Genomic DNA, 17,367 nt, shown 5'->3' on the forward strand with positions numbered 1-17,367 from the left:
TGTGTGTGTGTGTGTGTGTGTGTGTGTGTGTGTGTGTGTGTGTGTGTGTGTGTGTGTGTGTGTGTGTGTGTGTGTGTGTGTGTGTGTGTGTGTGTGTGTCCATGCATCCATCTGAGCCCAGTTTAAAAAAAAAAGAAATCACATTAAAATGTGGTGAAAATGAATTGCACGTAAAATAAAGGCGACAGTTGTTATAGACTACTGCCACGAGCATCCTTAAAACTCTTTTTGGCAAGGCAACACGGCAATGATTAGAGCTAAGGGGAAGCTGGATTTCAACAATACATGACGTTTCCTGTATGAATATCTATGATGCACCAACTATACACTTTTACAGCTTTACAACAGGTGTGGCAAATATCAACATACATTGCACAGCTTTGATTGGTCTCACAGGATACAGTAGAGTGTCCTTATTTATGTAAAGCACCAAATGAACTTCTTTCCTTGTACAAAACATACATTACTAACTGATACTTTGCTACTCCAGAAAAAGTAAAATAATTCAGTCTCAACTTCTTAAAAGAGATCACAAAATTGCTTTACTTAGATACCTATATCACATCTAATGAAACAATTTTTCATCAATAATCTCACTATGGAGCAAAGCAGAATTCAAACAGCAGCCATCCAACACAACATACTGCAATGGTTCAAAGCTAATATCAACTAACTACTGCATACCTCCCCAAAGAAGGCATTTAAGGCATTGTCCTAGCTGTTCGGTTAATGAACAGACCACCTAGTTTGAGCAACATAATATATCCTCTGTTCTTCTATGTGGTAATCTCTCTCTCTCTCTCTCTCTCTCTCTCTCTCTCTCTCTCTCTCTCTCTCTCTCTCTCTCTCTCTCATACTTCAGCACTCCATTATTAAATAGTTATATGTACAAAGATTTTTTCCTCAGCATCTATCCAACTTTTGCACAACCTTCTTGTCATCTCAGTTATTGGAAGTGAAAGTTTAAATGGCTCCGTGGCTTTTAATGATGATTCAGCTGATACATTCTCTCTCTCTCTCTCTCTCTCTCTCTCTCTCTCTCTCTCTCTCTCTCTCTCTCAGGAATTACGCTGCTGTGGCAACTTCCGGGGCATGCAAAGTGTCAATTTCATTCTGAGAAAATTTTTATAGGAGGGATTTCTTGATCTTAACTCATTTACAAGAGAGAGAGAGAGAGAGAGAGAGAGAGAGAGAGAGAGAGAGAGAGAGAGAGAGAGAGAGAGAGAGAGAGAGAGTGTTTTCATACTTAGATATGTAGTGAGACAGACCATTCCTGGCTTCAGTAAGGTCATACCCAACCACCACACAACACTGCAATCATGACAACAAAGTACTCACAATAATAGGAATAACCAATGAGAAAGTATTTAGCACACTTTAAACCAACACTTAATATTCAGCATTTGCTTTGCATAGACTGCCAATGCACCAACTTAATTCAGGAAACTGATACTACAAAACTGCACAACAAGTATTGCTGTGGTATTTGCTTTAGTGCCTTATTTTTGGAAGGACTGCAACCACCATTCACAACAACATACTCGGACAATTTATCCATTAGTTACTCCTATTTCTAAAAGGTTTAAGGAAGAAATGTGAGGAATTCTTAAATGTTTTCATGGCTGTAGCGAGATTTTAACAAGAATACTCAATCGTCAACAGGAAAAAGGTCAACGAAAAATGCAACTGTAGCTGACTGAGGTCCAACAGACTTAAGACTGCTTCATGGTTGGTACTCCAGCAACTAACCCATCAATATTGTTCCAATTTGTCCATGCAGTATGGTTCTAGAATAGTATTTATCACCATTAATAGCATACAGGCACCATCGACTCTTTTATCACTTGAAATTAAACAATTCTATATTCAGTGGCATTCATCTTTATACTGTATTAACAAGAATGATAAGCATTCTTTAAGTGTAATACAGGTACATTATCCTGACACTGTATTGGTGGATGGGTTGCCACAGTATGGTAACCTCAAGCATATCTAAATGCAACTGGAAGCTCATGATACCTGATGAAGAGACAACTGCACAAGCAAACACCTATTTGTGTTGTAGCCAAAAAAATTATCCAAAGAACTACAAATTGCACAATGTCAGCCTCAGCCCATCACAGTCCTAGCCTACAAGCACTTCACCTGTACAAAGTTAATGAACACCTCCCAATGATGCAACCCAGGTGTCACAGCCAGACCAACCCATGCAGCCTCCAAGCAGCCCAATGTAATTTTCCTTAAGATGCTGAAATTGATAAAAGTACATTTTATTTTACTTGTTCACTGATGAAAATCACTCGTATTACATAATGAAAATGTCCTTACTTACATCCACAATGATATTTCATTGGTGAGGGTGCTGGTGTCATGCCTCAGTAAATTGCAATGGTTCTACTGTTACTGATACTATTACAATTACTATCTTTGTTACTGTCATTATGCTTCAATGTTTTTATCACACAATGTTTTTAATCTTAATGAATTTACCATCTATTTTTTCCGATTGTCAAAATCAATAGTTATCATTATCACTATACAGCATTAAGGCTAGGGCACTGACCACATCACTGTGCCAGGTTATAACCACAAGGCTCCACACACAAGGCCCTTTAGATAAATAAGTATCAAGTATTCATCGTCCCTGTTAAGCGATGTAAGGAATTCTTACTTGCACAGGTGTAATGTACATATTCCTATACATCACACATACAGCACCTTAAAAAGAAAAATCATCACTGAATACCGTATTGTGAAAATTTACACTCGAGAGTAAAAATTGTTCCTTTTTCTAAATTTTCACTGCCATACAAAATAATAAACACAAAACAAGTCTCCAAGATTATCAAAGGAAAATATAAAACAAGACTGTAAAATAGTTACATTCAGCAGTCATACAAAACTGTACTTCTGTTTACATTTTTATACACAAAAAAAAAATAATATTAAATTATGGACACTAAATAATGTATTTAAATTAAGATGTATATAAAATTCATTAATGCAATATATCTGTATATACATATATATATATATATATATATATATATATATATATATATATATATATATATATATATCTATCTATCTATCTATCTATCTATCTATCTATCTATCTATATATATATATATATATATATATATATATATATATATATATATATATATATATATATATATACTATATATATATATATATAACTCAATACACACACACACACACACACACACACACACACACACACACACACACACACATATATATATATATATATATATATATATATATATATATATATATATATATATATATATATATATATATATATATATATATATATATCTATCTATCTATCTATCTATATATATATATATATATATATATATATATATATATATATATATATATATATATATATATATATATATAAAAACTTTACATTCACAAGGAAATAGCACATTTTCTACGGGGAGGGGCAGAAGGGATTACATAATACAACTCAATTATGCCTAACACTAAAAACTTAAATTTCCAACCAGTGCCCCAAAGTTTACCAGTCATGCAATGCCTAAGAAAGTTCCATATTCTGATCTAAGTTAAAGTAACATAGACAACTGAAACCAAACACCCGCTAAAACTAAAGAAAGACAAGTACTATACTGAGTATCCTTTGCTCTACTACAATAATACACAGCTTTGAGTGGATGAGGTGGAGGGTCGCGCACGGACAGACCACCAGATTCACCTCAAGAAAATAAAAAAGCTTCCTCTCAAGATTCTAAGATGCGACGAAGGATTCACCACAAAGCGGGAAATCCAACCTGCCTGTCACCGTCACCACGTATCCTGGCCCAGCCCTCTCTCCTTCCCGCCACTCCTCATCCCACCTCAACCCGTGACGCTACCCAACCCTGACTCTGATACGAAAAGAACACCACGCCGAACTGTGTTGTGGCGCTGTGACGTGTTGCCGAGATGCAGAATGGAGAGAACGGGCCACTCACACTTATCGTCCTACCACACCACACCCAACGCCAGGACAGACTTAGACGCGCGGAAGACGATACAGATAGGCAACTATTACCTATAGTCTCCCTTGAACAGAGCAGTGAACAATACGAATAAAACACAGATGGAAGTAGTGAACGGTCGATGTGCTAATAGTAGAACGAAGGTAAACACCAAATAAATACAAGCACTTGGCATTTAAAAAAGAAGCGGGACATGTGAGAATTTTGTAAAGTTGATTTTCTTTTTTAGGGGCAATGAAGAAGTGAAAGGATGGAAGGCAAGCATAGGGTGGAATAGGGGGAGCAGAGGAGGGACGCATAGGTGGTTCAATCGCGGCTCCAAATGTAAACAAACTTCACGCGGGAACATCCACCACACGTCCACTCCCTGTCTGCACGCCTCTCACCTGCTATTTAGGTAGTGGTGCACTATATCCAGGATCTGGCCGTCGATCTCGCTCTCCGTCACTTTATAATTGGGCGCACGCACTGGTAAGGGATCATCCGGGCGAATATTAGCCACAAAATCAGAAAGGTATCTGAGAAACTCGGCAACGTACCTCCCCTCACACCCCATCGTTACACACTGAGGAAGAAGTGGCAGCCGCGCCGCTAGTCGCTCTCCCTCCTCCCTTGTCCTCCTACTCTCCCTCCCCTCTCCCACCATCTACCTTTCACAAGCTTGCCAACCGCTAACTCTCTCCATGTCACAGGGTTGCCACCAAAGAGACGCCCCACCTATTGTTATCACTGCACGCTTCTTAATAATGGTAATGGGCTAATTCACTGTTGTTCATGTCGCTATAGTTATATAAAAGGACCGCTGTGTGTGTGTGTGTGTGTGTGTGTGTGTGTGTATCTCTCTCTCTCTCTCTCTCTCTCTCTCTCTCTCTCTCTCTCATTCATACATAACTGGAAAACTTCAAATCTGATAAATGGATAAATAGGTTTAGTAGGCCTGTTTATTCATTCATCAAATAGCCTACTACTACTACTACTACTACTTCTATTACTACTCTCACCATTTTACTTTTATATACTGTATGTGTACACATTTTTGTGTGAATAAAGAATGCTGCACTACTACTACTACTACTACTACTACTACTACTACTACTACTACTACTACTACTACTACTACTACTACTACTACTACTACTACTACTACTACTACTACTACTACTTCTACTGCTGCTGCTGCTGTTGCTGCTGCTGCTGCTTGCTTAATACAACACTACTACAAAACTACTACTACTACTCTGCTACTACTACTACTACTACTACTACTACTACTGCTGCTAACAACAACAACAACAACAACAACAACAACAACACTGCAACTACTGCTGCTGCTGCTGCTGCTGCTACTGCTACTGCTGCTGCTGCTGCTGCTGCTGCTGCTGCAAACATTAATGCTGCTACTGCTGCTGCTGCTGCTGCTGCTGCTGCTGCTGCTGCTGCTGCTGCTGCAACAACAACAACAACAACTGCACAACAACAACAACTGCAACACTACTACTACTGCAACTGCACTGCTGCTGCTGCTGCTGCTGCTGCTGCAACAACTAACAACAACAACTACTACACTACAACACTGCTACTGCTGCTGCTGCTGCTGCTGCTGCTGCTGCTGCTGCTGCTGCTGCTGCTGTTGCTGCTGCTGCTGCTTCAACAACAACAACAACAACAACAACAACTGCTACAACTACTACAACTGCTACTACAACTACTACTACTGCTGGAACTACTACTACTACTACTACTACTATTATTGCTGGAACAGCAATAAATACTACTACTTCTACTACTACTATTACTACTACTACTACTACTACTACTATTACTTCTACAGCAATAATTACAACTACTACTATTACTACTACTGTTACTAACACAACTACTATTACTACTAGTAGTAGTAGTAGTAGTAGTTGTTGTTGTAGGTGTTATTATTATTATCATTATTATTGTTGTTATTATTATTATTGTTGTTGTTGTATATACTAGTAGAAAAATATAAGAGAAGCATGACTTTTTAGATTATCGAGAACTAAAATTAGCTGATGGATATTGCCTATGAATGTAATAATAGCGTGATCCAGTCCAAGTCATACGAGATCACAAACACAGAGCACTGATACCTGCAATCACTTATTTTTTAAATGAGTAAATATTGAAACACAGATCGACTTCTTTTTAATGTCATTCCTTTACTGAGTCTTTACTGCCCTGCAAATTACGTACAAAGAGTGAGTTTGTTGGGCAGTTGTTGTGTCGCTAATCGTGGTCTTGCTGGAGCTGGTGGCTTGAATGGCCGTTGTGCCACCTGATTGGCAAATTGTGAGGATGATGACTAGTAGGAGTCCAAAAAGTATAGTGGTGAGTGATGTGCGTGAACTGCGATAATTCCATGCGACCATGCAGACCAGACCACATGCACTGCGTAAGTACGTTCAGTGCTTTCACATTATATAGTAAAGACTTCGATGCAGGGCATACAAGTTGTGGATGGTAATGAAAGTGATGGGACACTTTACTTTATGATTATCCAAGGCTACTGGCAGGTGAGAGAGATGAACTGCAGTGGTTATGGTGAAGATTCTCCTTTGATCGGCCCAAGGAAGGTAGTCTCTATCACAGGGCTGGCCTGTGTGACTTGTGTATATCTCACAGCTGCATGCTTAAGAGGGACGGATGGTATCTCGAATATCTGTTATAATGGGTACAACTTTTTTTTATTTATTTTCTCAAAAGAAAAAAAAACATGAACAATTATGAGTATCTGTATCAAACTATAGCACAATATACATAATATATGAGTATATATAAAGAAAACTATGAATTAAACTACGAGGAGGTAATTGTGACTCTACGTACATATCTTTATTGTTAAACACTAGAAATAAATAATCAGCACAAAGTTTTGATCACCATAAAACACTCTTACGGTATTCATCCTTCTATCTAACTTCCTATAAAGTTTCCTCTTTGGCCGTTCTATTGCTGCTATAGAACACTGCCAGTGTTATTCTAAGTGGCGTTCCTCAAAGTTCTGTCATGTCACTCGCTATCTTATTATCTATCGCCAATCTACTAAACCAAACTCTCTCTCTCTCTCTCTCTCTCTCTCTCTCTCTCTCTCTCTCTCTCTCTCTCTCTCTCTCTCTCTCTCTCTCTCTCTCTCTCTCTCTCTCATTTCATCATCATTTCATTCTTCTATCACAACACTGCGAGGACACATCAGCAGCAAGTGGGACGCAACGGCCGACAGAGAACGTTTAGTGATCTGGAAGTGCGCCCTGACTGAATTCCTTTAAGAACTTATTTGCTTCAGTGTTATAAAAAGAAATAAATAGCCTGTAATAAAAATAATCCTGGTAATGTAGTAAATACAACAATAAAAAAGAATGCACCCCACAGAGTGCTGATTAAGATAGGAATCATCAAGTGTTCACTTTATGAAAGGTGCATAAATTAAAAAAAAAATATATATATATACATATTTATGAATAACATGCAAATCATCATCTTCTATTTTGTCATCTTCTCTGACCTCTCTTGCTCTTGAGATTCTGCATGTATGACAGGAAGGCAATCTAATCACAGTCTCCAGTTGCGTCGTATGCTGGGTTGGGAAATGCCAGACTGGACATGGTTCCTATTCCTGTGGACACTTCATTCGTACACTCGGCTTGACATGAGTCTCTTCCCATCCTCCTAACATTCTGAGAATGTCTCCACCACCGTATTCTGAATTTCTGCCGTTCGTTCCGCCAGATGAACAAAAGTAGACACGCCACCACCACGAGCGACACCATAACATAGAACAACCAGTAGTAACCTGTCTTGTTTTCTGAGGTGCTGCTGATGGACTCTGGCTCGTTGTATTCGGTATGGTTACTCTTGCCTGTGGTACAGAATATGATCATTAGAATTTATAAACACTGTAACCAGAACGTCAAGTCTTGCTATTATTGCAGTAACCTATAGAAAGGGGTGTTGCGGATACTTACTGTCACTATAGGGACACTTGAGATCAATATAGTGTTGACAGCCTTCGCCAGAGCAGGACACTTTATTAACTTCCTGGTGATTAATGGTGCTGATAAAAGCGCTGGTGGAATACTTGAAGGAGTGATTTTCACTCACTATCTTTATATGCAGTTCATTGGCGTGAGCAAAGATCCTGAAAGTTGCCCATGAGCTATCAAGGAGCTGCGTCGCCATCTTCAGCCGGGTCCCTATCATTATACTCTCCAGCGTCACCTGCAGGACTCCAGCTTCATTCTGAAGGATACAAGAGCGTTTGAATCAAATGGAAATTAAATAACTTTCTGCACCTGACAAAATAATCATAGCTGACTACACAGGCCATGATGGATCTTTATTTGTTTTTATCTATTTATTACTATCTTTTATGAACCTTTCTAATGGTAATCATCTGGCTTTCCTTACTGAGTCTTGATCATCCTCTTTTTAGAGATTTTGGTGAAACTTTTGTCGATACCATAGATAGAAATTTTTGATAAAGTATGGCACGAAATTTTGATTTCTAAATTAACTTCCTACGGCTTCCATCCTCCTCTCTGTAACTTCATCTAAAGTTTCCTTTCTGACCGTTCTATTGATGTTGTGGTTAACGGTCACTGTCCATTTCCTAAATCTATTAACAGTGGTGTTTATCAGGGTTCTGTCCTCTATGACTTAATCTCATTCAAGAGGGGGGTTTCAAGATATTTGTCCTATATTCCTGACTGATGCTTTCAACTTGATTTGGGGACTAGTACGTGGACCTATTTTTAATTACATTATTTTTTTGTTCTTGGCCGGTTCTCCTCCTGCATAAATAAAATTAATACAAGGACCATCACCCCTAGGCACCAACAGTAGACTGTTGTGGTCAAGTCTGAAGTCGCTCCCGCAACCGTAGGAGATCTCATCGTCCATCGTCTGTAGTTGTTATACAAGCAGGGAGGGATCCGCTATGAATTTCAGCTGATTTATTTTGTTCCTAATTAATAATGGTAAGAAGAGAACATTTGATATAGTAAGGCATGAAGAGGTTGTGAGAATACTGAAGCAAATACGTGTAGATGGTAAGGGCATAAGGTTGAAAGCAAGTTTGTATTGGAATGAAAAACCAGCTGTGAAAGTGGGAGAAACGAAGTCAGAATGGGTAAATATATGGAAAGGAGTGAGGTAGGGGTGTGTAATTTCTCCAGACCTCTTCTCCTTGTACGGACAGAAATGTATGGAAAGTTTAATATAACTGGAGGGAGTGAAAATTGAAGCAAGAAACGTGACAAACATACAGTCTGAAGTACAAAGCAAGTGAGGAGAGAGGTCTGAAGATAATAAACACAAAGAAAACGGAAGTCTTGGGAATAACAAAGAGAAGACAAAAGCTCAGAGTAAGATATATATATATATATATATATATATATATATATATATATATATATATATATATATATATATATATATATATATATCTTACAAAAGCTCAGAGTAAGATATATATATATATATATATATATATATATATATATATATATATATATATATATATATATATATATATATATATATATATATATATATATATATATATATATATATATATATATATATATATATATATATATATATATATATATATATATATATATATATATATATATATATATATATATATATATATATATATATATATATATATATATATATATATATATATATATATATATATATATATATATATATATATATATCTTACTCTGAGCTTTTATAAGATATATATATATATATATATATATATATATATATATATATATATATATATATATATATATATTATATATATATATATATATATATATATATATATATATATATATATATATATATATATATATATATATATATATATATATATATATATATATATATATATATATATATATATATATATATATATATATATATATATATATATATTGGTGGATGACAGATTAAACATGTTCGATAATTTGAATATATGGGGAGTGTTGTATCAGAGGTGGCAGATTGTGAAAAGGAAATAAAGAAGAGAATTTTGTTGGGAAAAACTGCTTTTATTAATAAAAGAACTTTGATAACAAATTTGAGTCTGAATATGAAATTAAAAATCAAACTATTGAAATGCTGCGCGTGGTTAGTTTTATTATATGGTTGTGACTATTTAAAAGAAAATGGAAAAGAAGTTGGAGGATGCGGAGATGTGGTTCCTGAATGTAAAGGATTCCATGGACAGTAATAGTGACAAATGAGGAAGTGCTAAGACGTGCAGGAGTGGAGAAAGACTTGATAAGAAGTATTAGGAGGAGGCAGTTGCGGTTTTTGGGGCACATCCTGAGAGTTGGAGGATTGGAAAGATATTATTTGCTTGGGAGGATTGATGGGAGAAGAACAAGAGGAACGCAGCGAAAGAAATATATGGAGACTTGCTGGAAAGTGTCAACATAGGATGGAACATAGTGGATCTGGTTACGATGGCGGAAAGAATAAAGGATTGGCGCGCCAATATCGCTGACGTCACATGACAAGCACTTCGCTAAGGTAAGGTAAGAAGAGAGATCAGCACTGAGGCTTTCTGTTCACCTATACGATATGTATGGGCTGTGCTAGGAGTAGTTTGAAAGAGCATCTTAATTTGTGGGCATTTAAAAAGACTACGTCGATATCAGATAATTATTTGATGAGAAGAGGTGTTGCAAAATGAGGGTTTAACTGGAAGACTACCTAGCGGAAAAGGAGGAAGGAAAAAGACAAAAATACATAGAAGGAATAGTGAGAACAATGGCCATAAGTAGCCAACAGTCCGGTGTCATAAAGAGAAAAGGAGTACTCATATACCGTGTTATAAAGGAACAAAACGAAATAGAACACTTGCTAGTAAGAATGGGGTTTGGCTCCTGTTCCGTCGAAATGACAAATTGAATGGCATGACATGGAGACAGTCATGAAGAATGGAAGTCAAGAAACAGAAAAAAAAAGGGTGAAGAAGGTATTGATGAAGTGAAGCGCGATGGCGTTTTACGTTAAGGATATTGTCCAGCGCAGCACTGGGAATCTCCACCTGGTGCTCTAGTGTGTGTTTAGAAGAGTGAGTAGGTCAACTCACCCTCATCACAGCTTAGAAGATTTTCAAGCATTGTGTCTAACCTTATCTTACCGCAGTGCGGTGTCAAGTTGACGTACTGTGTATTCTTAAAAATGCCTCGTCTAAACGCAGAATATACCCAATCAAGTAATCAGCATCAAAGGTCATCACCATCCTCATTGCCCTCAGTGAGAGAGAGAGAGAGAGAGAGAGAGAGAGAGAGAGAGAGAGAGAGAGAGAGAGAGAGAGAGAAAAAATAAGTGGTTAAGTGTTCTTTATTATACAAGGGACGAAGTTGTCGGATCTTCAGTATCTTTTCCAGCTTTCATAAGAAATATTTTCAAAAGCTACTGATAATAATCAGTCAAATAGCTATTTTGATTATGCAGAATCCTTATTGAGTCATTAGAATCATGAAAACATTCTGTAAACCCATAATAAATTCAAATAAAGTCTTTCACGAAAGTTGCTGCGAATATTTGAGCCGATATATTTGAGAATATCAGCCAGTATATCTTCAATAGAAGAAATACTTGTTTTATTAACGTTTCGATGTAAAGCTTTAGCTTAAGAGCGAAAATGAATAGAAAAAATGTGTCTGTGAGAAGTGAGGCTCTATCTATCCTATCCTTCCTCTGACGTAGATGTGAAAAGAACAGTCAAATGCTATGAGAACACAGAAAAAATTACGCGTGTTAAGAATGACTAATTTCTCTAGGTATCCCGTTAAGCATTGGTGGCTCTCTCTCTCTCTCTCTCTCTCTCTCTCTCTCTCTCTCTCTCTCTCTCTCTCTCTCTCTCTCTCTCTCTCTCTCTCTCTCTCTCTCTCTCTCTCTCTCTCTCTCTCTCTCTCTCTCTCTCTCTCTCAGAGACTGGTTAAGCACTCACCAAGACGGACTGGACGAGTGTGAGGTTGGTGTGTGCCTCATGGTTGTGACTCAGATGGAGTGTCATATTGGGTTTGGCTTGGTAAGGCATACGCAAAGCAACTAGCACAGGCCACCCTTCCACGGTCACCTCCTTCTCTCCGCCATGATTGCACTTCTCCGCTAAAAAGGAAAGACAGTTTGTCACGGTGGTGGGGAATAGAATCCACAATCATTGAGACAATAAATCAAAACAGTCAATAAAGTGTTATGTAGTTGCTACAACAGACCTCAAAATACACCAACACAGCCACAGGCTGACAGTGGTGTAGTTTTTAGAAGGTAGGAAGCTTACTACAAAAATTTTGAAGTGACATGTAGACAGTACAGCGTTTCATAGTTTTATGAATATGAGAAAAAAAAGAAAAAAAAGCTTTGCATAGTATGTTCACTCAAGAAAGATACTACTAACACATACAACCTAATCACAAATAATATACAAGAATATAGAAAAAAATACCCTTAGTCTTACAGAGTGACGTTGTTGCTGTTGACAGTGCCTGTAGCGCCACGAGAAGGGAGGAAAGATGAGGAGACATGTTTTCTATGCTGCCCAGAGCACTGTTCACACACAATGTAAAGAAGGCACAGAGATGGTTGATGTAGGTTACTACTCACATTGGCTACACTAGTGATACTACATATCCTGCGATATACAGCACACCACGTAACAGAAACACAAGCGTTATTTTCCACAGGACGTTCCCCGGTGTCATCAAGAAAACTTCCGGTAACATTATATGTTTGCTGTCCATCACTCTTTGGTACCACATTATTAATTTGTATTAAGTAAATAATATTGTAGTGGTTATTCCTTCATTGTTCTAGTAAACACGATGGTTTATCAAAAAGTACGCTAGAGTAAGTACAGATGTGTCAGCACCGCGCCGGATGCTGTCACTTTAAGCGACTCACTTATTGGTTGCGTCACTTTAGAGAGATAAAACACTTGCTACTCGCAGTGGAGACAGACTAACGGAACTTTCATTCATTTCCATAAATATTTGAAGACGCAGTGCAGTAATTTAAGGCTGCATTCTCCAAAAAACACGAATACTCAGAAGTAATCCACGAACTTACTGTTTATTCATTCTTTTATTTTGTGGATATGTTAAGTTTTGTACTTTAAAAAAGCTAATTGTAGCAGCACAAGCTTACATGTGTATAAAACACACTCTGGGGCTGGGACTGTCAAGATCCATTCTACCCCTCCGTTGTATGCACTGTATTACAACAATCAAATCTATCTATCTCATGTATTTCTCAGTCTCCGTTTTTCGGTTTAATTCTTATTTTCCACGTAGCATGTCGAACTATCTTACCCCATTTCATATCCATTAGAAAAATTGTTAAGAAGAAAGATATACGATTCATATGTTTGTTGAACTGCCTCCTTCAATATTAATTTCAAATGGCTAGGTAAAGGAAATGTATTTATCATTTGTTAAGTGGTATTCCTTTAAAGCAGGGGTTCTGAAAAGGGGGGTCCCGACCCACAGGGGGGTCGCGAAATAATTTATGGGGGTCGCGAGAGAAGCAACCTATCCTTCCCATTAGTAATGGTAAGTTGTTCAGCCTTTAAAGACGGTGAGAGAGAGAGAGAGAGAGAGAGAGAGAGAGAGAGAGAGAGAGAGAGAGAGAGAGAGATACATATATGCATAAATACACATACATACATAGAAAGGCAAGCAGATACACGGAGACAACGAAATGCCTCATAGGAATTGACAGAAATTCGTTGTTGTTGGGTTAGTGGGTCGCCACTCTGTCGGAGTAATTTGTAAGGGGTCGCAGCCAAAAAATAGTTTGAGAACCACTGCTTTAAAGCAAAGGATTCTCAACGTTTTTTTCCCTGAGTTATAAGATCATCTGACTTCGAACAGAATAATAATTTAGTTAATAACACTAACTCAATATGCAATGGTACTGCAAAGGATATTAGATCAGATCTAAGTACTATCCCTGAAATCTTACATCATGTTAATTTAGTGACCGGCACTAATTTGATATGCAATACATATTTACTAATTTAATATGCAAAGGATATTATTAGATTAGCCATCAACGTAAATAACCCTAGAAATCCTACTGTGAATTCCAGGTTGAGAACTCCTACTTTAAAGAGTGGACGAAAATTTAAAATTCCACGGTTTTTTTTTTCTCTTTTTTTCTTTCTGACGCGATCAGTTACGAAAGCAACTATCTATCATGAGTTATGCCAACACGACTGTTTCATTGACCACCAATGAATAGACAAATCCATATGGAAGTCCGAACCGAGAGAGAGAGAGAGAGAGAGAGAGAGAGAGAGAGAGAGAGAGAGAGAGAGAGAGAGAGATTTCATATAGTCAATAAGTAATATGGAAATATGTAATTATTGTATCTGAGATCAATTTGGCTTAGGTGATAGCTATACCAAGAAAAATCAACATATTTTGCCATGTTTCTTTTTCTTTTTCTTTTTTAGGAAAAAAAAAAGAAACCAGATACTCACTAGCCTTCACCCATGCAGTCACTTCTGCCAAGAAAGGGTTAGTTTCTTAGTGCTTCTTATTTATATTAACAATGTTGGGTATTATATGCTTTAAAGGTACTGAGTGTACGGTTGAGGAGGAAAAAATACTTGAGTGTGTGGTAATTAGCATGTAGTGAAGAAAAGAGGGAAGGCAGTGTGGTGAAAGAGAAATTGTTGAACATTCCAAGGATCTTTTTAATTGAATAGTACTTCGTCTTTGAATATTACCTGTAGACAGTAGCTAGAATATTCTATGTTCATTACCTGGTGTACCAGCATTATATACGATGATTGTATTTATAGTTCTGGCAATAAACAAGGAGGGACAAAAAAAAAAAAAAAAAAAAAAGCTAAAGGCCGTTTCTCGGTTTCACACTATATGGGATGCGAGACAGGCCACGCAAGCGGTGCGAAGCTACGTGGCTTACAGTCGCCTCATTGTATTTCCAAAAGTTGTGTTCACACTTGAACTGTAGGACACACCCGCCACATCGCTCGCATCGCTTCCAAGATCGGTGGGCAGGCGATTTTTCCGGCCATAGCTTGGATGACTCATGCCCCTTTGGGACTCTTGCCTTTGTGCCCTCTTCTCCAGAGAAACGCCTCTTGTCGCGCCTCACAGACAGGTATAGCTTTCAGTGTGAACATGCCCTTAGCCAGGGTCTCTCACACCATGCCCTTAGCAAACTAAGTCAGACCGTCCGCTTGTCTCGTCTAGCACCGCATTCGGTATGATACGGCATTAACTAACACTAATTGAATACACACACATTCACGCATATATGATATATAAGTGTATATATATATATATATATATATATATATATATATATATATATATATATATATATATATATATATATATATATATATATATGAGAAGCAGGAGTCTTGAGGTATCATAGTAAGGACACGTAAAAAGCATCCTCCGTCGTGGACGCTTTTTACGTGTCCTTACTTATATATATATATATATATATATATATATATATATATATATATATATATATATATATATATATATATATATATATATATATATATATATATATATATATATATATATATATATATATATAGATAGATAGATAGATAGATAGATATAGATATATCTTGAAGTGGGCGGCAAGCGCTTATATCCCGCTGTACTAAAGAAAAGAGAAGCCAGTGGGCGGAGCTTATGAGGGTGCGGGCGGATTGCAACTTGCACCCAAAGCATTGCCCTCTCCGGTGTTAAGCAATGGGAAATTGCCACTTTCTTTTTCATTACCAGAGGAAAACTAAGAAAGAACTGATGACTTAACTTATGTAAACCACACTAGTTTCCTAAATAGGTATGTCATATAGATTTATTATTAAGGGTGTTAACACGAAATAGCTACAATACTGAAAGAAATACAGCAGACGTTTCCTCGAGAAATTATGGTAGAGATTTTTCTAGTTTATTGCATAACAAGGAACAAACAGTGAGGTAAAATTTCAGTGATTGATGCTTTTCCAATACAGTGACAAAATCACACATCATTCTAAATAAAAGCTACAGAGAGAGAGAGAGAGAGAGAGAGAGAGAGAGAGAGAGAGAGAGAGAGAGAGAATTTGATATTTGAGTAATTGCTATATCAAGAAAAATCAACCCACAGGCCAACTTTCAGCTGACGCACAATTTATTTATCCTTCATTTATATGCACATGTATACGCACTGTACATGTTTATGTCTACGTTTACATGTATATTCACACGTGTACATGACCTTGTTCAGTCACGTTTGCCCCAAAGACAGTTTCCCCACCTCTCACCCAAGTCCACCAAAGCTGGAAAACACTGTATTATCACATTTGCATGTATGATTTGTCGTTTAAATCCTCATGCCACGGTATGCCACGGCTATTGAAAGTTTTTAAGGTCACATAAATGGTAGGTAGCCTTGAAATATTGACATAAGCCAAAAATAAGAAGCGTAACTGGCGTTCCCATGTATTTTCAAAAGGCGGTCGGCAATGTTTTTGGTGTAAGGGGGTTGACAGGGGCGGCAGGAGACCAATAGCGCACTGGCTTCACTTTTGTGACATCATATATATATATATATATATATATATATATATATATATATATATATATATATATATATATATATATATATATATATATATATATATATATATATATATATATATATATATATATATATATATATATATATATATATATATATATATATCGTTAAAGGCGATAGCTAATTGAGCCTTTAATATTTTCTATGAGACATTTTCTCTATGTCTTATTATAGCCTTATTCTCTTTTGTGAGTGGCTGTATGACTTCGCCGAAGCTAGTCATAGTCGCTAGATCGCGATTTCGGATCCTAGACCCTTCCTACTGAGGAAGGGTCTACGACCCGAAATCGCGATCTAGCGACTATGATTAGCTTCGGCGAAGTCATACAGCCACTCACAAAAGAGAATAAGGCTATAATAAGACATAAAGAAAATGTTTCAAAGAAAATATTAAAGGCTCAATTAGCTATCACCTTTAACGAAACATGCATAAGAGAAAGACTCCTGCCTATATACTCTCTCAAAAAAAAAAAAAAAAAATAAATAAATAAAAAATAAATAAATAAAATAAATAAATAAATAAATAAATAAATAAATAAATATACATATACTGTATATATATATATATATATATATATATATATATATATATATATATATATATATATATATATATATATATAAAATCTTTCTAGTTCAACTGTCAGATATGTCTTCGGT

At 36.6% G+C, this 17,367-nt stretch overlaps 2 protein-coding genes across 3 annotated transcripts in view; both read right to left on the reverse strand.

Moving 5' to 3' along the window:
- Window positions 1-4,605, reverse strand: part of LOC123518191 (proteoglycan 4-like) — a 316,782-nt gene extending 312,177 nt beyond the window's left edge. For both annotated transcript variants that reach the window (XM_045278880.1, XM_045278881.1), the window contains exon 1: window positions 4,419-4,605. In XM_045278880.1, the coding sequence (XP_045134815.1) occupies window positions 4,419-4,588 (170 nt within the window). In that variant the 5' untranslated portion in view covers window positions 4,589-4,605. The remainder of the gene's footprint in view (window positions 1-4,418) is intronic.
- A 1,596-nt stretch (window positions 4,606-6,201) lies between these two features.
- Window positions 6,202-12,949, reverse strand: LOC123518303. Its single transcript, XM_045279044.1, has 4 exons — window positions 12,551-12,949; window positions 12,041-12,201; window positions 8,025-8,298; window positions 6,202-7,918 (listed from the first exon to the last, which is right to left on the reverse strand). Exons 1-4 carry the CDS (start codon window positions 12,615-12,617, stop codon window positions 7,608-7,610), a joined length of 813 nt encoding a protein of 270 aa, XP_045134979.1. The 5' UTR covers window positions 12,618-12,949; the 3' UTR covers window positions 6,202-7,607.
- Between the last annotated feature and the right edge of the window lie 4,418 nt (window positions 12,950-17,367).

Source organism: Portunus trituberculatus, chromosome 43 (assembly GCF_017591435.1).
Source record: "Portunus trituberculatus isolate SZX2019 chromosome 43, ASM1759143v1, whole genome shotgun sequence".
In the NCBI taxonomy this organism is placed as follows: Eukaryota; Metazoa; Arthropoda; class Malacostraca; order Decapoda; family Portunidae; genus Portunus; species Portunus trituberculatus.

Bases quoted from the DNA above. Each gene is read 5' to 3' on its own strand.
- LOC123518303 (XM_045279044.1), bottom strand. From the start codon at position 12,617: ATGTCTCCTCATCTTTCCTCCCTTCTCGTGGCGCTACAGGCACTGTCA. The intron at 8,299-12,040 runs GTGAGTGCTTAA...TGTATCCTTCAG, and splicing joins CACTCGTCCAGTCCGTCTTG to AATGAAGCTGGAGTCCTGCA. The intron at 7,919-8,024 runs GTAAGTATCCGC...TCTGTACCACAG, and splicing joins CAAGTGTCCCTATAGTGACA to GCAAGAGTAACCATACCGAA.